The sequence below is a fragment of the Panulirus ornatus genome, chromosome 12 (genome assembly GCF_036320965.1).
Source record: "Panulirus ornatus isolate Po-2019 chromosome 12, ASM3632096v1, whole genome shotgun sequence".
Taxonomy (NCBI): domain Eukaryota; kingdom Metazoa; phylum Arthropoda; class Malacostraca; order Decapoda; family Palinuridae; genus Panulirus; species Panulirus ornatus.
Genome location: NC_092235.1, coordinates 38,573,205 through 38,595,874, shown reverse-complemented (window position 1 = coordinate 38,595,874; position 22,670 = coordinate 38,573,205). Strand labels below are relative to the sequence as shown.

The 22,670-nt window shown below is 42.0% G+C and overlaps 1 protein-coding gene across 2 annotated transcripts in view; it reads left to right on the top strand.

Annotated features, from left to right (window-relative positions):
* Window positions 1-22,670, top strand: part of LOC139752021 (plasma membrane calcium-transporting ATPase 3-like) — a 393,564-nt gene that overhangs the window by 292,488 nt on the left and 78,406 nt on the right. For both annotated transcript variants that reach the window (XM_071667801.1, XM_071667800.1), the window contains exons 4-9: window positions 524-562; window positions 10,855-10,951; window positions 12,954-13,077; window positions 13,581-13,716; window positions 15,537-15,632; window positions 21,088-21,207. In XM_071667801.1, coding sequence (XP_071523902.1) covers window positions 524-562; window positions 10,855-10,951; window positions 12,954-13,077; window positions 13,581-13,716; window positions 15,537-15,632; window positions 21,088-21,207 — 612 coding nt within the window. The remainder of the gene's footprint in view (window positions 1-523; window positions 563-10,854; window positions 10,952-12,953; window positions 13,078-13,580; window positions 13,717-15,536; window positions 15,633-21,087; window positions 21,208-22,670) is intronic.

Here is a 22,670-nt window from a genome sequence, read left to right as displayed (position 1 = left end):
GGACACGATTATATACGTGTGCTCTCTGAAAAAAAAAGGCGATTGAAACAACTTGTATTAAGAAACATCACCAACCCAATTTTCTTGTTCGTTTAACGATATCCTTAGTGCCATGTTATGCAAGGTAATAACACTGAACGAGTCAATCTTCCATGAGTGGGTTCGATTTCATCTTCAGGATAACATGTTTACCTTTTCTACTGACAAAATTTTCTTCAGTAAAGATAGTTTTGGTTTGTAGCCTGATCCTATAGCGTTACTATGTGTAAAAGGACTAGGTGTTTCTAAAGTGTAATTACCAAGCTTATCTGTAGATGTACAGATGTATCGGGTATTTGATATAGTAGCTGTTACTGTGAGTGTAGCTACCTTGTGTTGTTCTTGCTGTAAGTATATGTTGCTGTTGGTGTAGCTATAATGTGCTGTTTGCATCTGCCAGTAGTAACTGGTGTTACCTAAGTACAGACAGATGTCATGTTGAGCAATGCTTTGACTAACCTGCATATCCTCTTGTGCACCGCAGAAGACAGCTCCCAGATGGACCCAGCCGTGCATGCCGTTGGTGAGTCTCTCTTGCTTGTTGTTACCGTTTCTCCAACCCTCCGCCAGGCACTCCCTGTTTCCATCACAACCATTAATCTTCTATCGTTTGCTTTTGAATCTAAACTCACGATCCATATTCCTTTGAACTTTCTCCACAACCAGTCAACTTAATAAACTTATGTACGATGTATGTAAGGTGTGTATATGCTGTATGTATATATTGATAGTTAATTCCAGTCATCCATCCCTGCACTTTTATATTGCCTCATATTTTCTTAACAAGTATCTTGCTATATTTCAAGTAAGTATCTCTGGTTACGTTGTCTTTGTCTATTTTGAAGAAATGTTCACTGTTGATGTCGTCAAACTCCCGGAGAAACTTCGGGCCTATGATCAAGCCACCCCATCCTCCGTAGTGGACCAGCTTATGACCGCTAAACTCCCACTGTAACTCAGGCCCTTAAATTTTGGTATCATCCTTGTTGCTCTCCTATGGGTCTTACTGGTGCTGCTCAAGTGCGGTGACCAAGAAATGTATCTTACTTCTGACCTGATATAGAACATAAACATTTTACCGAATACTTCCTTATACATATGTTTGAATGCGATCCTGATATTTGTCAGCATACAGTTTATATATTTTGAAGTTCTAAGTTAGTAGGGCTTTGTAACAGGTTGTATGCAATCTCGACTCTCAAGTCCTTTTCTCACTCTACATCCTGAAGCTTATATCCTCCAAGATGATATCCACATCGAGGTCTTTTTTCACTGTGTCCCATCCTGACTACTTTGTATTTGCACGAGTTTAATTTCACTAACCATGTATTCATGAACATCAAAAATTATTCAAAGTCCCCTTCTAAGTTGATGCAATCTTCTCCACAGTTGCTTCGTTTATACATGAAATTGATTCGTCCTTGTATGGGGAGGTTTTAGCTCTTATAAACTGTCCCAGGCTACCTTCCAAACTTGACCCCTTTGCCTGACGCCGCAATGTTGGTTCACTTTTCTTCATCTATAGGTATTATTTGGTTTTTGCTTCAGAGAGCTGGCTGCTAGTGTTCCCCCACCACTAGCTAGACCATGCAATACCCGGCAAGCTGCTGCGTCACATGATCATTGTGCGGCCACCGGCAACTCAAAGGTGGGCCGTTCTGATTTCCGCTCCATTCCCTACACGTCGAAGCTTTCGGACTTTCTACCTTCTCAAGTCTTTCCCAATAGTTATGATCTGGCACATTCAAAACACAGGTCTTCACTTTCTCCAATAATCGCAAGTACTTTCCCTTGTCTTTTCTTTTTCCATTTTATAATTCTCTCTATATTTCAACTAAGGCCCGGCCTTGATGTGGACTTCTGTTCGTGGCTGGAGCCTTCAACATCAAAGAGAGACTGATTATCCTCATGACTATAGCATCACCTACAAATATGTTCAGGCATGATTTCAATCAAACTTTGGAGTATGTCTAGGTTCCCTCTTTAGTTCCCTCTCACTTTGGAATCATCTGCAAACACAGTTAGCTATGAGTCTAAACCTTCTGGCATGTCATTTACATTGATCAAGATGGGCTATTGTCGCAAGATCAAGCTATGGTAACCCCATCCCATTTCGAGGACATACGCCTTTTATTGCATAACATTCAGGTAAATTACGTCTATCGAAGAAGTCTCTCACTAAATCCTGCCAGATGAGCCAGATTCTATACCAAACTCTTCTTTCTAACAGTCCAGATGCACACCGTCCACCCAACCTTCTCTTTCATCTAAAACGGAGCTCGCCTTCTCACAGAACTCTGAAAGGTTTGTTACACAAGACTTTCATTGTTTGATCCCGTGATGCCTCTTGATTCCATTTCTCATAAGTTCATCAGCATTTGTGTAAATAATCTTTAGCACGTACTTTTTCTCGTCTTCAGCTTTTCCTGTTACTCACATTTGGTGAGAATTTGCAACTGTGTTTGGTTAATGGATTCTTTTCTCGTTATATTTCTATCTGCACTTCTCAAAGTCCTCTTCTCTTCTGTCTTTTCTTTATGGACACTTTCATGAATTTCTCTTTCTCTGGCAACGTTTGTAACAGCCTTAATGCTTCCTCACTGTTTTCCACTTTGTAGATGCCACTTTTACCGGGTGTCTCATCCTTTCCCTAGAGTAAATCCTCATCTCCCAATTCCTCTCTATATCTTCAGTCGTCCTCATTCCTACAAGGTTCTGTCTTTTCAAGAATTTCAGCTCATCTTCCTGATCGTTCCACCTCCTACACTCACTATAATCATCTTACAAGCCAAAAACCATGTATGACTCACATTTTCCCAGCCTGTATTTCATTATTCATTCTACGCTAGTTTTCCAGGTATTGAAACAGGATGCTTTGGTGTGTCGATGATTTTGTCAAGTGGGCCTATCTTGTTTAACATATCCTCTTCTAACTTAAGACATTCATCTTGAATATTCTTATTGCTCTTAGACTCACGTTACCAGTTTCGATATCCGTGTCAAACCTTCTGATGTTCCCCCATAATTTTTTCTCTCCTCATTTCCACAGTTGCAGTGTAGTCCTGGAGCTATTGTGGCCCTGGTGTTGTTGTAGTCTTGGTGGTTGCTGTAATCCTGGAGTTGTTGTAGTCTTGGTGGTTGCTGTAATCCTGGTGTTGTTGTAGTCTTGGTGGTTGCTGTAATCCTGGAGTTGTTGTAGTCTTGGTGGTTGCTGTAATCCTGGTGTTGTTGTAGTCCTAAGTTGCTTTGATCGTGGTGGTTTTTGCAGTCTTTGTGTTGTAGTCCTGGTGTGGCTGTAATCCTAGTGTTGCTGTAGTCCTGGTGTTGTTGTAGGCCTGGTGTTGTAGCCTTGGTGTTGTTGTAGTCTTGGTGTCGTTGTAGTCTTGGTGTTGTTGTAGGCCTGGTGTTGTTGTAATCCTGGTGTTGTTGTAGGCCTGTTGTTGATGTAGTCCTGGTGTTGTTGTAGTCCTGGTGTTGTTGTAAGCCTGGTGTTGTTGTAACCCCGCTGTTGTTGTTGTCCTGGTGTTGTTGTAGTCCTGGTGTTGTTGTAGTCCTGGTGTTGTTGTAGGCCTGGTGTTGTTGTAGCCTTTGTGTTGTTGTAGTCTTGGTGTTGTTGTAGTCCTGGTGTTGTTGTAGTCCCGGTGTTGTTGTAGTCCCGGTGTTGTTGTAATCGCAGTGTTGTTGTAGTCCCGGTGTTGTTGTAGTCCCGGTGTTCTATACCCTCAAAAGTCGCCTCATCTTCTCTTTCACCTTCAGACTGGGGATAATGTCTTACCTGACCCTTAACGTTACGTTTTCCCTGTTACTGTTAGGTAGAGTGCGTGTTTAATTGCTTATTTCTGTTTACCAATTTCTACTGTACGAAGGGAAGGGTGCTCTGTACTTTCTTGAACTCTCTGTATTATAACGCTATTATTGAAGCTTCTGTAAGTTATATGCATTTAGCGCTTCCTTATGATATTTTTGCACTTCACGTCTTTTTGAGCAGGTCTCTTTGCATAAGTTCAAGTTATGTCCTTTGGTCTCACTTAGGGTAATTACTTAACTGTAGTAGGTCATCTATTTGCCTTCTCATTATTCTAATTATCTTCATTAGAACCTCGTAAACCTTGCTGGTCAGTGAGAGAGGTATGTAAGAGTCGGTTATCGGTGTCCTTTCTTATAGATTGGTATGACGTTTGCCCATTTCCATTCCCGTGGCATTGTGTGCGACTAAAAGGGAAGGGAGCGTGGGGCAGGAAATCTTCCCCTCTCGTTTTTCATTTTCCAAAAGAGGAACAGAGAAGGGGGCCAAGTGAGGATGTTCCCGCAAAGACTCAGTCCTCTGTTCTTAGCGCTACTTCGCTAACGCAGGAAATAGCAAATACCATGAAAAAAAAATATATATATATATCTATCTATATATATATATATATATATATATATATATATATATATATATATATATATATATATATACATAAATATATATATATATATATATATATATATATATATATATATATATATATATATATATATATATATATATATATATATATATATATATATATATATATATATATATACATATATATATATATATATATATATCCATTTGCTTTTCTAAGTATTTCTCACATACATTCTTCAAAGCAAACACCTGATTCACACATCCTCTACCACTTCTGAAACCACACTCCTCTTCCCCAATCTCATGCTCTGTACATGCCTTCACCCTCTCAATCAATACCCTCCCATATAATTTACCAGGAATACTCAACAAACTTATACCTATGTAATTTGAGCACTCACTCTTATCCCCTTTGCCTTTGTACAATGGCACTATGCACGCATTCCGCCAATCCTCAGGCACCTCACCATGAGTCATACATACATTAAATAACCTTACCAACCAGTCAATAATACAGTCACCCCCTTTTTTAATAAATTCCACTGCAATACCATCCAAACCTGCTGCCTTGCCGGCTTTCATCTTCCGCAAAGCTTTTACTACCTCTTCTCTGTTTACCAAATCATTTGTATGTAGCATTTATGGATCTGGAGAAGGCATATGATAGAGTTGATAGAGATGCTCTGTGGAAGGTATTAAGCATATATGGTGTGGGAGGAAAGTTGTCAAAAGCAGTGAAAAGTTTTTATCGAGGATGTAAGGCATGTGTACGTGTAGGAAGAGAGGAAAGTGATTGGTTCTCAGTGAATGTAGGTTTGCGGCAGGGGTGTGTGATGTCTCCATGGTTGTTTAATTTGTTTATGGATGGGGTTGTTAGGGAGGTAAATGCAAGAGTTTTGGAAAGAGGGGCAAGTATGAAGTCTGTTGGGGATGAGAGAGCTTGGGAAGTGAGTCAGTTGTTGTTCGCTGATGATACAGCGCTGGTGGCTGATTCATGTGAGAAACTGCAGAAGCTGGTGACTGAGTTTGGTAAAGTGTGTGAAAGAAGAAAGTTAAGAGTAAATGTGAATAAGAGCAAGGTTATTAGGTACAGTAGGGTTGAGGGTCAAGTCAATTGGGAGGTAAGTTTGAATGGAGAAAAACTGAAGGAAGTAAAGTGTTTTAGATATCTGGGAGTGGATCTGGCAGCGGATGGAACCATGGAAGCGGAAGTGGATCATAGGGTGGGGGAGGGGGCGAAAATCCTGGGAGCCTTGAAGAATGTGTGGAAGTCGAGAACATAATCTCGGAAAGCAAAAATGGGTATGTTTGAAGGAATAGTGGTTCCAATAATGTTGTATGGTTGCGAGGCTTGGGCTATGGATACAGTTGTGCGCAGGAGGATGGATGTGCTGGAAATGAGATGTTTGAGGACAATGTGTGGTGTGAGGTGGTTTGATCGAGTAAGTAACGTAAGGGTAAGAGAGATGTGTGGAAATAAAAAGAGCGTGGTTGAGAGAGCAGAAGAGGGTGTTTTGAAATGGTTTGGGCACATGGAGAGAATGAGTGAGGAAAGATTGACCAAGAGGATATATGTGTCGGAGGTGGAGGGAACGAGGAGAAGTGGGAGACCAAATTGGAGGTGGAAAGATGGAGTGAAAAAGATTTTGAGTGATCGGGGCCTGAACATGCAGGAGGGTGAAAGGAGGGCAAGGAATAGAGTGAATTGGATCGATGTGGTATACCGGGGTTGACGTGCTGTCAGTGGATTGAATCAGGGCATGTGAAGCGTCTGAGGTAAACCATGGAAAGCTGTGTAGGTATGTATATTTGCGTGTGTGGACGTATGTATATACATGTGTATGGGGGTGGGTTGGGCCATTTCTTTCGTCTGTTTCCTTGCGCTACCTCGCAAACGCGGGAGACAGCGACAAAGCAAAAAAAAGAAATATATATATATATATATATATATATATATATATATATATATATATATATATATATATATATAATATATATATATATATATATATATATATATATATATATATATATATATATATATATATATATATATATATATATATATATATATATATATATATATATATATATGTGTGTGTGTGTGTGTGTGTGTGTGTGTTAATCTAATTACATATTTGTAATTGTAGTTACCTTTTGTGCTATACGAAGAGGGAGTTTTGCACTCGTGCCCCCCGACCCTTGAACATTCTCTATCCCCAAAATGCATTTTATACATCTGTACGTTGTCTGCATCTACCACATGCCCGTTCGCTTCATGTCTGTGTGCGTGTGAACATATCTGTATATCCGTTATGTACTGGTGTCTGACCTGTACCCCTGACCGATCATCTTGACCTCCTCGATCGATCGACTGCAAAATTTGGAAATTAGCGCAAAGTATTTCTATTTTATTTTTCATGTTGGTGGGTGCTTTTTCGAGTATGTGAGCTAACAGCCTTTACTTCCCAGAGCCTGTTAGTCCACATCCAATCAAGCGAATGAAATGGCACTTCTCCACCTGAAGCAAGGATCTTTCAGTGAGCGAGTTGTACGTTTGATCGTGACATTATGAGCTGGTTGGTTAGGGGGCTCAGCCACACGTTGATAGCAGTGGTGGTGGTTGTGTGTGTGTGTGTGTGTGTGTGTGTGTGTGTGTGTGTCCCTACACTGCCTAAGGACTGGTGTGCAGGATCAGGTCGTCTTTGGCCGGAGGGACTATATCTGTCTCTCTGATTTTTTTGTCTGATCATTATTAATTTTGCAGAGGTTATGCTATGTATTCTTGATTAGATTTTGTCATAATACCGAGGAAAAAGAATCTTGGGAGAAGTATGACTCTCTCAGCTGATTCAGAAGCAGTAGCTTATGTAAGGAACGCACTTCCAGCATCTGTGAAGTTACAACTTTTCAAGCCTGCCTTATTTTCTAAACCACTGGACGACATTGTTTCACAGCGTCCCTCATGGAGCATGGATGATGTCCGTTTTACGAGCAGCAATAACCCTCTTTTCGTGCATCATTCTCAGCTCTGTCGAGCCAGGCCAGTGAAGAAAGGACACAGTAACACCACCATCATCAGTATGTGTTACGATCTTGTGGTCAAGTGTTACTTTTTCATCTCTGAGTGACTTACCGTCCTTCAAGCCAAGCCTCTGCGTGACCTACCGACCTGGAATACATCTTGGCGTGACCCACTGTCCTGGAAACCTAGCATTTACCTGACATACTTCCCTGTTTGATCCACTGTCCTGGGAGCCCAACCTCTGTATGATCCATCATCCTGGGAGCCCAACCTCTGTATGATCCATCATCCTGGGAGCCCAACCTCTGTATGATCCATCATCCTGGGAGCCCAACCTCTGTATGATCCAACATCCTGGGAGCCCAACCTCTGTATGATCCAACATCCTGGGAGCCCAACCTCTGTATGATCCAACATCCTGGGAACCCAACCTCTGTATGATCCAACATCCTGGGAGCCCAACCTCTGCATGATCCAACATCCTGGGAGCCCAACCTCTGCATGATCCATCATCCTGGGAGCCCAACCGTGATCCACCATCATCCAGGGAACCCCTGCCTCTCAGTGTTATGGCGTCTTGCTCCAGACTGTGGCACAGGTCACCCTGGATTATGCTGCAGTACAAGGGATCAGCTGAGTCTCAGTAAGCCTACTAAGCTATGCCTAAAACGACAAGATTTTGTGGCAAACAGAAAACGATGTGTAATTCTTTTTTCTTTTTTTTTCTGACTGATGTTCCGGAATTCTTTGTTGTAAACAGCCAGTACGCGAGCAGTCATGTGACATTAACGTACGTAGCCTCCTCTCACCATCGTTGGGTACGGAGGTTTTAGGACGGATGTATCAGGTCAACTGGTAAATGTTGTAAATGAAACAAGAAAAGAAATAAGGTGTATTAGACCCCAAATCTTGTGAGACACAACCAGGTATGAGTGTCAGCATGATGCCTTATTTCATATATTCTTAAACCATTTAGATAAGGTTCATGTTATAGATGGAAGAATAGTAAATATCAAGTAAAAGGTGACCTCCTGATTCAAGAAAAGTGCGTGTCGAGACACAGTATAACATCTTCAGTGACGTGGTAAGTCTCACGTACATAGAGACAGGAGCTCCACAGCAGGTGGCCACCAGGAGACTACCAGTGTCACTTGTTCAGTACCTCAGTAGTGCAAGAGTCTGCGTGTGTACCGGGTATCATGATGTTATCAGGACTTTTTTTTTGTGTGTGTGACTTTGCTGAAAAAAAAAAAGTTTATTCTACTGGTATGAGTCATGCAAGTCGAGGTTCGTACTGTACTTCTGATCTTAACCTCAGTAGATATCACACGAGCTTACATACGTGTTATGTGTAGTTTAGGCAGTTCAGCAGTTCATTGTGTTCAGTAGGCAGGTTTACAATACATTTCTATATTTTTGTTGTCATGTAATCTGCATTGATCTTTTATCAGTGTAACATACGTTTTCTCGTGATAAAAAAAAATAGATAAGTAATATGAGACATGTAGACGTCACAATGACGTGTGTCTGTTCATTTATGGTATTGATTCTTGACTGTGTCACATATCACTCACATTGCAAATTATAAAATGTATCTAGATCTAACAGACTTTGTTATAGAGATTCGTGGAAGAGATCGGTGGGTCTGTGGTGCGTGGGTTAAAACGTCAAAGGTTATCATTCATTTGTGCTGCTTTCCCCTGGACGAAACACCACCCACCAGCTGTCGACAGCACTCATGGCAATAAAGAAAATGTGTTTTTCCTTTGAAAACATCGAAAATACATACTAAAGTGAAATGTTCCATGAGTCAGCATGTTTCCTGAAACTAGATTATCAGATATTGAGTAGCGTCATGATAAATGCTGTCATTATTTTCTGTATGTAATGCAAAAAAAACAGATTCTCTTGGTGTTAAACCTGAGAACGTCTTATGGGGCCACTGTGAGTGATAGGATTAAGGGACGGCTGAAATCGCTCTTAAGGATGGTGAAGCAGCAATGGCCGAGAGAATGTGAAACACACTTACTGTGGTGAGGAAGTCAGTGGACAATGAGGAATATATTGTCGATCAAAAGCGTGTGGAAGTGAGAAGTGACGTGATTGAATTGTCTTTAAGAGCTCTCCATGATCTAAGCTACTCAGACAACTCGAAAAAGATGGAGTAGAAACGAAATCACTAGTTGTGCAGCAGAACACTGGCCATAAAGACAATGTGACACATGAGTCAGGTTTTGGACTACTGTTCGAAACGCCTCTCGAAAACTGGCCTTTGGCCTCAGATTCCAACCATAAATCTTCACCCATGTTTGAACTCAGTTTTTGGAGGCATGAAGGAAAAACACGATCCATGTGATATTCAGGATTCAAGTTTCAGTCCCTAACATTCCTACGTATAGACAAGTTGAGTTACCAGTTTGAGGGGACTACGTACATAGGCCTCTCTCCGACATAGGATAAATAAAAACATTTGAATTTCGTTAGAACCAAGACCAGTCTGAAGGGTCTAGTTAGAATACCTCCTTCTATTACTGACAACAGATACAGCAAAGCCATGTTCTTCCTCCCAGGCAACGACGTTCTCAACACGGTCCCACTTGGCCTGAGGTAATGTTTTCCCCCGAAACAAATCTGGTATTGCACGGTTTGGGTAAGTCGCCTCAACTCGTGATGTCCTGTTTCCCTTTACATAATCGCCTCACAGAATCATGAGCAGATTCAGGGCTGCTATCCCAGGTACTGTGTGGCTAGGATATTGTAAGGAAGAGTGTGTGGCTATAACGTTTCTTACTAATACTTTGTGGCCCCGAAATGTGTCTTTGTTGCTGTTACTAACTGTGTGTCACCCCGGAGATCTAGCTGTAATGCTGTTGCCAACATTGTGTCGTTCCCGAGGTGAGTCTACAATGCTGTTATTAAGATTGTATCGTTCCTTAGGTGTAGTTGTAATGCTGTTACTAACATGGTGTCGTCCCTGGGGTGTGGCTGTAATGCTGTTACTAACATGGTGTCGTCCATGGAGTGTGGCTGTAATGCTGTTGCCAACATGGTGTCGTCCCTGAGGTGTGGCTGTAATGCTGTTACTAACATGTTGTCGTTCCTGAGGTGTGGCTGTAATGCTGTTACTAACATAGTGTCGTCCCTGGGGTGTGGCTGTAATGCTGTTACTAACATAGTGTCGTCCCTGGGGTGTGGCTGTAATGCTGTTGCCAACATGGTGTCGTCCCTGAGGTGTAGCTGTAATGCTGTTACCAACATGGTGTCGTTCCTGAGGTGTGGCTGTAATGCTGTTACTAACATGGTGTCGTCCCTGGGGTGTGGCTGTATAACATGGTGTCGTTCCTGAGGTGTGGCTGTAATGCTGTTACTAACATGCTAACCTGGTGTCGTCCCACAGAGGAAGAGTCTGAGCAGGCGCCGCCCTGGATCGAAGGCGTGGCCATCTTGATAGCAGTCGTGGTCGTCGTCCTTGTCACGGCCTTCAACGACTACAGGTATGGTGGTCGTCTTAGTGAGCAGACGATGATGCTAGAAGGACAATGAAGGTTAACCCATCATCACTACCATAATGTTATGAGTCATAATAGTCCGATCATTCATCATCCATAGTTACATACTCACCTCACGCGTTACGCCATCTTCCCTGATTGGGAACTGGTCATCTGAAAGACCACAGATACAGAGGAGTCATGTTCCTCAGATTATGGTAGCTGTGCCTTGAACGACGTGGTTATGCTGTCATAACCACATGCTGAACCAGTAACCACAATTATATATTCATTTTTACTAATTACATCGGCGTACATGGTTACCAACTTTTGTTCATCTATCGCTTTAAGAACCAAAAATATATCGCTATCATCATGAATTACCTTAACGATAACAATCGTCTCAACTACCAAACATACAGTTATCATCAGATTATCTTTACGAGAAGAATAGTTCTCGCCGCTGATTACCTCAACTTGAATATTGATTTAGCAGCTCACAACTGATTAACTTAAGTGCCCACAGCAGTTTGATCATCGTCGTTAGATATCTTCACTATCACATTTATGTCGCAATCACTGTGAATTATCTTCCTGAACTCAGCTAATTACCAGAACAATCGCAGTAGTTCACCTCACCTTGTGGCGGTGGGTGGTAATAGTGGGCAGCGGTGATCTTGGTGCTGGCGATGCAGGTAAACGTCTTGGGAAAAACAATCCAGAATGATACAGACGTTTCCAGAATAATGGCAAATCTTGCAATCAAAGTGCAGGTAGTAAACCACCATCAAACGATGCAGTGTCCGGCCCTCGCTAAGATCTTAAGTCGGGTGCCCCGGACGGAACCCACCGTCATTCGTAGCCTGTCATACATACCTCGGTCATGGTTCGTCTCCTGTGTCTGTTTGGTGTACAAATAAGACTGAGGCAATGAACTGGTAACTCTAACGAGGCAATTTGTAGATGAGGAGTACACTAACTTCCTTCCCCTCACGTCTGTATCTGTCTTCATTGTGGGATCTTCACGACACCAGAGCTTTCAAAAAATGTTGGGAAGCGGATTCTGTAGGAAGACTTACATCCATGATACTGTACTTAACATCTTCATTTTGCACGCATGGTTCAAAGTCAGGCGTTTCGGTTCCTCTACATCCAAAATCAATAAGCTACAACTATTGTACAAAGCTCTTTAGGAAAGTAATGTACATGTGAGCAAAACTAAGAATTGTAAAAGTGAACTATAGTTACACACACACTAGCTAAAACTTACGAGCCTTATAAAGGACTGATTCAGAGGTAAACACTGAAAGGAATATATATACCACAATATGTGAATAAGAACAAAGAACCTAAATTTAAATAGGAATATACATTGGAATTACACGACAGAATATCGGAGTAGAATTTAATTACAAATTTGTGAAATGAAGCAAAAATAACACCAGTTACAAGCTGTGATTTCAAACCACAACAAACCCAGTTTGTAGCCAAGGAAGAGCATAGATATGAGGGGAGACTAACTTAAAAATTGGTCTGTGGAAGTTAAGTAACCATTCTACTCTAATGTTTCTTTCCAAATTCACAATACTTCAAAGAATACAAAAGTTAAAATCACAATTTACAGAACCCAGAATTCTGAAGCCACCATCATCGACTTATTTGAGAATTCACGGAATTGGTCATTCTCTTACCTATATACAATGAGTGACCAACACGTTCATCGATGTCCATATACATTTAAGAACACTCTCTCACTTACACACACACACACACACACACACCAACCAACCGACATGGATATACATACACACAAATATATCGTACATGAATACATATGTATATTTTGTTTACTTCAGGTATTTATAGACAGGCAATTAGATATGACAGAACGACACATGCAACGCTGATATGATCACATCTATACCATCTATAACAAGAATAGCCAAACATATAAGACCAGACTAGCAGGAGGCGGCCAGAGGCATGATAAGAAGGTTGTTTTTTGCAGCAAGGAACGGCAGTTCCGGGGTCTGCAGAACAAGATAGAGAACTCCAATACGTTTTCTGTGGTCCGCTCCAGGTGTCTAGTGCAGGTGCCCGTCAGCGACATACTCGTCGGAGACATCTGTCAGGTGAGGCTCACACCACACACACACCTGCACTCTTGACGTATCTTATAGAACGGGCTTAAACATCAAAGCAAAGTGAATATGCTAGAGTAAGCAATTAGCCGCCATCTGGCTTTGATTGCGTACGTGAGCGTCGTCTGACAAAAATGTTGTGCATCTAGCTACTGTTGTCTCTTTCTCAGTCATGTGGGAAGATAGGTTAATTTCTGTCAGCAGGTGGAGCTGTTGTAATACTGAGTGGGACCACCTTGATCAATATAGTTTCGAGTATGGCAATAGTCATCGGGTTATGTTATCCCTTGGGATAATCCCATGGGATCACTTGGTCACCAGATCATTAGAATATATGTTACTGATAACCCAGTATGTATACACATATACTAGAATGTTAGGATGGATAACCCAGTATGTATACTCATATACTAGAATGTTAGGATGGTGTCAGTGCCTTTAGTATAAACATTTTTTCGCACCAGAATCTTATCTCGATAACGATTGTGTGGCAGATCAAGTACGGAGATATGCTGCCAGCGGACGGCCTGCTTATCCAGGGTTCAGACCTCAAGGTAGATGAGTCGTCCCTGACCGGCGAGAGCGACCAGGTTAACAAGAGCGAGACCTCCGACCCCTTGCTCTACTCAGGTCAGTCTGCCCCTCACCCATGTTCTCTGGTCAGCCTGCCCCTCACCCATGTTCTCTGGTCAGCCTGCCCCTCACCCATGTTCTCTGGTCAGCCTGCCCCTCACCCATGTTCTCTGGTCAGCCTGCCCCTCACCCATGTTCTCTGGTCAGCCTGCCCCTCACCCATGTTCTCTGGTCAGCCTGCCCCTCACCCATGTTCTCTGGTCAGCCTGCCCCTCACCCATGTTCTCTGGTCAGTCTGCCCCTCACCCATGTTCTCTGGTCAGCCTGCCCCTAACCCATGTTTTCAGGCCAGTTTTCCCCTGTTCTCAGCTCACACACATTCTCAGGTCAGCCTGACCCTCATCAGCGTTCTCGTGTCAGCGTGCCCATGTTCTCAGATCAGCCTACCCTTCACCCATGTTCTGAGGCTAGTTTGCCTCATCCAGTCTTTCAGGTAAATTTAGACCACACAGCATGCTATCGCCAGGTAAATCTTTTCCTCACTCTATGCTGTTCTCAAGTTAAGGTGTCCTCCATCTTAACTACTATCACGTTAATTGTCAATCCACTTCATTCTCAGATTAATTTGTTTGTTAGCTTACTCTTTTATCAGGTTAAGTTGTCTCTCAATCCATGCTATTAATTGAATCAAAGAAATGGTCTCATACTCATGTAAGTGTCGTGCACTATGATCTCCTACGGTCATTCATTCCTCACTCTCTGCTCCCTAACTGTTTCTTTAACTTAACTGCATCTCTGCTGTGTTTATTCTTCTAACCAGTCTCTTCTCCTTACCGTGTTCTGCTCAGATCAGTTTACCACTGTCTTTGGCTCTCACCTGTGGAGTCTCCTACCCTTACAAATTCTGACAGTCTGCCTGTCGCTCAACGCTCACTTCAGTTACTCCGTCACTCAGTGTTCCCTTCGTATCTTCTCCTCACCTCATGCTCTCACCTATCACGAAGTTATATCAGGCATACATTTCATGCTATGCTCCTTCCAGACTATTCTTTCCCCCTGGTCTACATTCTATCTACGTATTTTGCTCCTTTGATCACGTTGTTATGAGTTTTTTGTGTTCTTTAGCCTATGCTATTTCTTTCTTAGTTCAATTCCTCACCCCTTTCTTCCTCAGAACTGAGACTTCTTTCCTTTTTTTCAATGATTGGTTCCTTATTCCACGTTTCTCTCCTGTCAATCTGTTCCTTACTTCAACTTAGGTTAATCTTTTCCTCAACTCATACTCTCTCAGATTCTGTCCGTTCCACAGCCCATTCCTTCTCTGGTCGGTCCGCACCTTAACCCCACGTAGTCATATATGGTCAAGCCGTCAACCTTTCTTGAGGTCGGTCCTTCATTTCACATCGACGTACAGTAAAGTGACGGTGTTCAAAAACTTCCTTGTTATGTGGGAGAAGAGGTCTCAGTGACAGTGTTATCACCTGCACATTATATACTTCTTTGTTTCAGAAAATTACTAAAATGATTAGGAAGTTATCAACTTCCCGTGCAATTTGGTCTCGTGCATTTACTTTTTTAAGCCGAAGCCATCCAGCCGATCATGACAATTCAGCACTAATTCTAACACAAAATGGCAGCTGGTTGGACAATACCTCGACTTTATGAAAGTATAAAAGTAAAAGTGAGATTTATGCTCAGATCGAAATAGTAGCATTAGATCTTTTTGTAGATATTTCTCAGATTCTACAATGCACCTAAGATTAAGATTTAGAATACGCCTTACTTTTTATTGTTGTTTTTTTTTCTTTCTTCCAGCATCAGCCAAAGGAGATTCACCTTGTGTAATGCGATAATAAATGGTTTATATGGGTTGGCAGGAACGACAGTAATGGAAGGGAGTGGGAAGATGGTGGTCACTGGTGTCGGCGTCAACTCGCAGGCTGGCATCATCATGACGCTTCTCGGTGCCACTGGTCAGTACCAGGTAGAAGAGTTAAGCTGTGCATGTCCTAGACGAGTCTTTATTATTGCAGGAGAGCTTCATGTGTTGCAGGTGAGGTATCGATGTTACAGGCGAGTTTTCGATAGCACAAGAGAATTTTGGGTATCACTGGAGAACTCTGGCTGCCACAGACGAGTTTGCATTGCTACGGGTAAGTTTTAGGGTGCCACAGAGGACTCGTAGTTGCAATAGACAAGATGTGAGTTCTGCGTGTGAACTGGAGGTATCATAAGAGAGCCCCAGATAGTAATGAGGGTTATCAAACTCACAGCCTTTAGTAACTCTATCGACGAAGACTTCTGGCAGAATGGATCAGATAATTCCATCGGGACTATAAAGCACTCAGAGATGAGTGTCAACACAGCCACTCCCTAAGATGGCCAGAGGTAATCCTCCTAAAGCTCCACACTCCTTGGGTTCATAGGTCAAACTACAAGGGCATCATGTGGCAGGGTACCGTGAAACAATCACAGCCGGTGTCTGTCACCACAAGAAAATTCTCTCATGACATGCGGCCCCAACTTCATATGCCTCCACCAAGTCGCAGTTCCTCGCTGGATACAAGCACACATCAGCACATGATGCCTCTGGTGCTTCTTCCCTTCCGCCTATTAGGGAGGGTTGCTGACTCTGTTGTATATATCAGTTAGCGTGGAACTGTTAGTAGTGATCACAGCGTATTGGAGAGTTGTCTGTAGTGGTGAGCTGTTGTACATAGTTATCCTGTAGTCCTAAGTGTCAGCTCCACCTTAATTGTTGTGTGTTTACCTGACCTGCCCATCCTACGAAATAGTGTTGTTAGATACCACACAGATAATCCCCCTCAAGTGCTCTGTATGAGCTTGTGTCCTATTTTGTCGCTACTTACTGTAATCGATACATGTCTCACCTTCATTGTACATATATCCTCACGTGTCATATTACACTGATTATAGTTTTTGATTCTGATCTGTGCCGGTAAACTCGGCAGATTTATATAATGTACCCCATGCTCATCCTGTGAGCGGTAGCGCAAAAGGATTACAGAGTCACAAAGGGTCTTATTCATATCCCAGTGGATCAACATTATTATATAGTTTGTGACAGAGATGATTCATTATATGAGTTTTCATCACATACATTACATAGTTTCATCTGGTAAGTTTTACTGACTAGATGCCAAAAAAGTGGATACAGACCAAATTCATGCATCTTATCCACAGTAAGGTATTGTGCCAGTTTCCGGTAGGGGGTTGTTTGGACTTATCCCTGTTAGGATCTTTCTTTTCATATTTTTTTTTTTTCTTACACGTTGGAGGCTCCAGCCACGGACAAAAGTCTACATAGAGGCCGGTCCTTAAAAGAAACATATGAAAGGATTATGAAAGGGAAAAGCTAGAGATAAAGGAAAGCATATCCGAATTTTGGAGGACGTGAAAAACCTGTCTTTTGAAGTGTGTCTGGTCATATTTGATGGGAAAAACATGAGAAGGTAGAAAGTTCGAAAGTTTCGACGTGTAAGAAAAGGAAGTTATCAAAACGGCACAACTATGAGTTACCGGTGGTCACACTGTAATCATGTGACGCAGAGGCTTGCCGAGTATTGCATGGTCTAGCTAGTAGTGGGGACACACAAGCAGCCAGCTCTCGGGAGGAAAAACCAAAGTAATACCCACACGAAGAGGAAAAGTGAACCAACATTGCAGCGTAGGGCAAGTGGGTCAAGTTTAGAAGTTATCCTGGAACAGTTTATAAGTCGGATCGCTTTTGGCTCAGCTCTGTCGAGTAAGGATGCAGAACTAGAACCACGCCAGATGTGAGGGCAGTACTCCATACAAGGACGACTCAGTCCTTTGTATAAACGGAGTAACTGTTCAGAAGATGAATAATTTCGACATCTAAACAGGACTCCAGTTTCTTAAAAACAGAATTAACCATATCCGTACTGTAGGGTGTTCGAGAAAGAAGGGATGTTACAGTAACACCAAGTATGATCATTGAGTCAAGAGGTAGAATTACAAAACCATGAAAGGAGAGCGGAGAGTTGTGTGGAATTGTTGATGGAGAGATGGGTAGAAGCTGGGTCCTGGAGGCATTAAGCTCAACCAGATTTAGTCTACTCCACTGAAATATCTTGTCCAAGTTTGAGTTTGAAGAGATTGTCTCAAGACGAGATACAGATCGCGTGAGAGCAGAAGGAGCAGAATTGAAGGACTTTGAGGAAAGCAGTGTTAATCCATCATCGTATATGAGTGCATTTGGTCATTTGTGGTAATGAAAAAATCGTCGATGAAAAGTAGAAAAACTGTAGGAGACACAACAGAAACTTGAGGGACACCATGATAATAGTGAAAGGGGGAGAGGCTGATCCATTAATAACTACGGAGATATGATCAGCCACAAAGGAAATTAGATATGAGGGAGCAAAGTGAGGGAGGGAAGCCAGAAGAGGGGAACTTAGGGGTGAGACCCTGATGCCCCCGTCAAAAACCTTTGAGATATCAAGGGCAACTGCATAGCATACCCAGATATCTTTCAGGGATGATGACCAGACATTACCAAGATAGGAAAGAATATCACCAGTGGATCTCGCCTTACGGAAGCCATACTGGTGATCAGAGAGAAGACTGTGAGATTCAAGATGCTTAAGGATATGGGAGTTGAGGAGGAATTCAGACTTTGAAAATGGTAGATGTCGAAGCAGTAGGACGATAGTTTGAGGGGTTGGAACGGTCATCCTTCTTAGGGATGGGATGTACAAACATATGCTTCCAAGCAGAAAGAAAAGTTTTGATTTTTAAACAGAAACAGAACAACGAGTAAGCACAACTGCAACTTCGAACGCACACTTTCTCAATACACGGGGTTGGATGCGATCAGGACCATTAGCCTTGCTTATGTCAAGAGAGCGGAGCGCTTTTCGTACACTCCGAGAAGAAATTACAAGGCGAGGCATAGGATTAGTAAGAGGAATTTCAGGGGTGCAGAAATGTTAGTCATCCAAGGTGGAGTTAGAAGAGAAACAGGAAACAAAGAGTGTTTCTCTGCGTATGGGAGAGACAGCTATAGTACCGTCAGGACGGAGAAGTGCAGTAAAGGTAGAGAGACATAATGTTTTAGTTTGTGTCCAAATCTTTGGCCATAAACTTCACAGCTCACATGATTAACATTTGCAGATGGGCCAAAGCGCCAATAACACCTATAGCTTAATATTGGTCTAGCAATTCCATCTTGTAATCTGCTTATCTTATCATTTCTTCCATATACTTGTCCTACTTTGCACATCTCAGTGTGACGGAAAATGTTTCTAGTTGTATTTATCTGAACTCGTCTACTTGCTTCAGTGAGATCACTAAGTTCCTTTCTATTTATAGCTTTGAACCTTCTGAAAGAAAACCCAATGTTGCTTTCAAAGCTTTAGTTGCTAAGCGGAAGTTTGGCTAAAGCATCAACTTTGTCATGCTTTCCGAGCCCTTTATGAGGAGGAATCCTTTACAGTTTGATTTGAATCGCTTGAGCAATAATGTTTGGATATTTGTCCCTAGCTTTAGAGAGTAACATATGAATACCGATCTCAGGGCGTTAAGTACAAGCAGTGACGACAAAGCGTCAGAGAAAATTGAATTGTCTGTCGCAGTGATTTCTCCTAACGATTCGTTCGGTCCACGTTTCACTCTCTACAGAATGATATATGAGGAGTTTGACACCAAACTGACAGGTAAAACTAGGGCCAATTTTGTGGTACAAGTTAGTCATGGGTACAATAGATTTGAGTATTGGTTGCCTGAGGTGAGTCCCATTCACCATAAACATATCATATGCGTCATGATTTTAGTTACTGCAGTACTGTCAGGTGTCTTAAAATTTTAGTCTTTGATGCCGTCGGTATATCTCCAGCTTTATATGGAAGTTGCAGGAACCAATATTGTATCCTAGGAATCTACAGGCATTGTTTTGGTACAATATTATGTGCCTTGAGTGTAAATGATAAGAACCTGGTTTTATTGGTGAGTTCTTGGTGCTTGCTGAATGTGAATGTTGAGTGCCATAGGTATGTCTTGAGTGTGGAAAAATGAGTCAAGGCTCCACAGTTGAACTTGGTACCACATATGGATTCTTGGCATCACAAGTAAATACCAACTGGTACCACAAGTTAGTTTATCTGGTTATATATGAGATTTAAGTGTCACAGACGAGATGTGGGTGTCGTATAGAGTCCCAGGTACCTCAGCTGAATTATTGAGCCACTGAATAGTTATGCTTGACTCGGGGAGCTCTGAGTCTACAGGTGACTCCTAGGAGTCATCGACTAGCTGTAAGTGTCAGCAGCGAGTCGTGAGTGCCAGAGACAATTCTTGAATGTCATAAGTGACGTTTATATGCCACAGTTGAGTTCTGATTGTCGCAGGGGAGTTTACCATATATGATTAGGACTGCCGAATATGACCACATTAAGGATAGATGTGTCCTTGTGTCACAGAAGAGTCAAAGTTTTTAAGTTAGTCGCTGGTACTTTACACAGGCCATGAGCACCATATATGAGCTCTGAGTTTCATGAGTGAGTACCAGAGGATGCTACAAGTGAGCAACAGGTGCCACAACTAGTTCTAATGTCACACACATAACAGGGTGTCACGACATACGTGTTTTGATCGTTTCAACAAAGTTTTAGACAAGTTCCAAGAATCACCACTAAGGTGTGAATAAAACTTGAACTTTTCAGTTAAGTCTTATGTGCCATACGCAAGTTCTGGTGGCAAAGGTAGATCCTCTCTACATTCTGTGAGCTATTTGTGAATTTCAGGGTCACAGGTAATCATCCAGCGATAGGTATAATTCCAGGGCATTATAAGCGAATACAAGGCGCTATCCATAGCATTTTAGTGCGACACATGTGTCGCAAGAGTCATAACTGATGTCTGAGTGTCACTTGAAAGTTTGAAGTGGTGCACAAAAGTTTTGGGTTTCACTCGTGAGTTGTAAGTGTCCAGGGTAGGTAATGGTGCCATTAGTGAGTTCCAGTTGCTACAGGTAAGACCTGACTGACAGATATTATTGACAGGTGATATGAATGAGACCTGAGTGGTAAAGGTGAGTCCTGCGTTATATACAGGTGAATAAAGGATGGCGCACTTGAGCTCTGGTTAATATAAGTGAGATCTTCCTGCTACTGATTACTGTGAAGCACCAGCGGCAGATGAGTTTTGAGAGCTGTAAGACAAGTCCAGAGCCATAAAAGTTAGCCCAAGGTGTTACAGGTAAACTATGGGTACTACATATGATTCTCAAAACATCTGTATCCTTCATCATGCATACAACTGTCGAACAGAAAGATATATAGATTATGGATTTTATGCATTGCATCGAGTATTATTCACTTGGTTACTTCCAAAGACTCTCCTAACGGATCGTTTCTCGTTTAACGCCATCACTTTTCCATTTTCCAGAGAAAAAGAAGGAACTTAAGAATGGCATAGAAAAACTGAAAGATCAAACTGAGGAGAAATCAGAAAAATCCGTCTTACAGATGAAGCTATCAAAACTAGCCATTCAGATAGGATACGCAGGTAAGACACTGTTAACCACTGTCAACCCAGTCTATAGGCAGTAAAGCTTCTCATTCATCTTGCCACTACATGTACTCCTACACCTGGCAACTCTATATGCAGACATACACTTTGCCACTTTACATGTACACATACACCTTACCACTTTACATGTACACATACACCTTACCACTTTACATGTACACATACACCTTACCACTTTACATGTACACACACACACACACACACACACACACACACACACACACACACACACACACACACACACACACACACACCTTACCACTTTACATGTACACATACACCTTACCACTTTGCATGTACACATTCCCCTTGCCACTTTACATATACGCATACCCCTTGCCACTTTACATGTGCACACACACACATACACACACACACACACACACACACACACACACACACACACACACACACACACACACACACATTGCCACTGTACATGTATACACACACCTTGCCACTATACATGTTCACATGCACCTTGCTATTTTTCATTTACACATACACCTTGCTACTTTTCATGTGCACATAGACCTTGCTACTTTACATGTACATATATATACAACTTCCTACTTTTCATGTGCACATGCACCTTGCTACTTTACATGTACATATACACCTTGCTACTTTTCATGTGCACATAGACCTTGCTACTTTACATGTACATATATATATACAACTTGCTACTTTTCATGTGCACATGCACCTTGCTACTTTACATGTACATATACACCTTGCTACTTTTCATGTGCACATACATCTTGCTACTTTTCATTTACACATACACTTTGCCACTTTACGTTCATAAATACACTTTGCCACTTTTCATGTACACATACGCCTTGCCACTTTACATATACACACACATACCTTGCCACTTTACATGTATACACACACCTTGTCACTTTACATGTAAACATACACCTTGCCACTTTTCATGTACAAATACACCTTGCCACTTTACATGTACGCATACACCTTGCCACTTTACATGAACACGCACACCTTGCCACTTTACATGTATGCATACACCTTGCCACTGCACACGTAAACATACACCTTGCCACTCTACAAGCACACATACATCTTCCCACTATATATACGCGCTTACACCTTGCTACTACGTGTACGCTTACAACTTGCTACTACATGTGCACATACATATTGCCACTCTACATGTACACATACATATTGTCACTTCACATGTACACATATACCTTGCCATTCCACACGTACAAGTACACCTTGCCACTTTTCATGTATACATATATATTGCCACTCTACTTGTTCACATGCACCTTGTCACTCTATGTGTACACATACACCTTGCACCTCTACATGCACACATTCATCTTGCCACTCTATACGTACACATGAAGATATGACTGTCAACAAAGTGACCATGTTGAGGGTCTATCACAGAAGAGACCAGGGTGGAT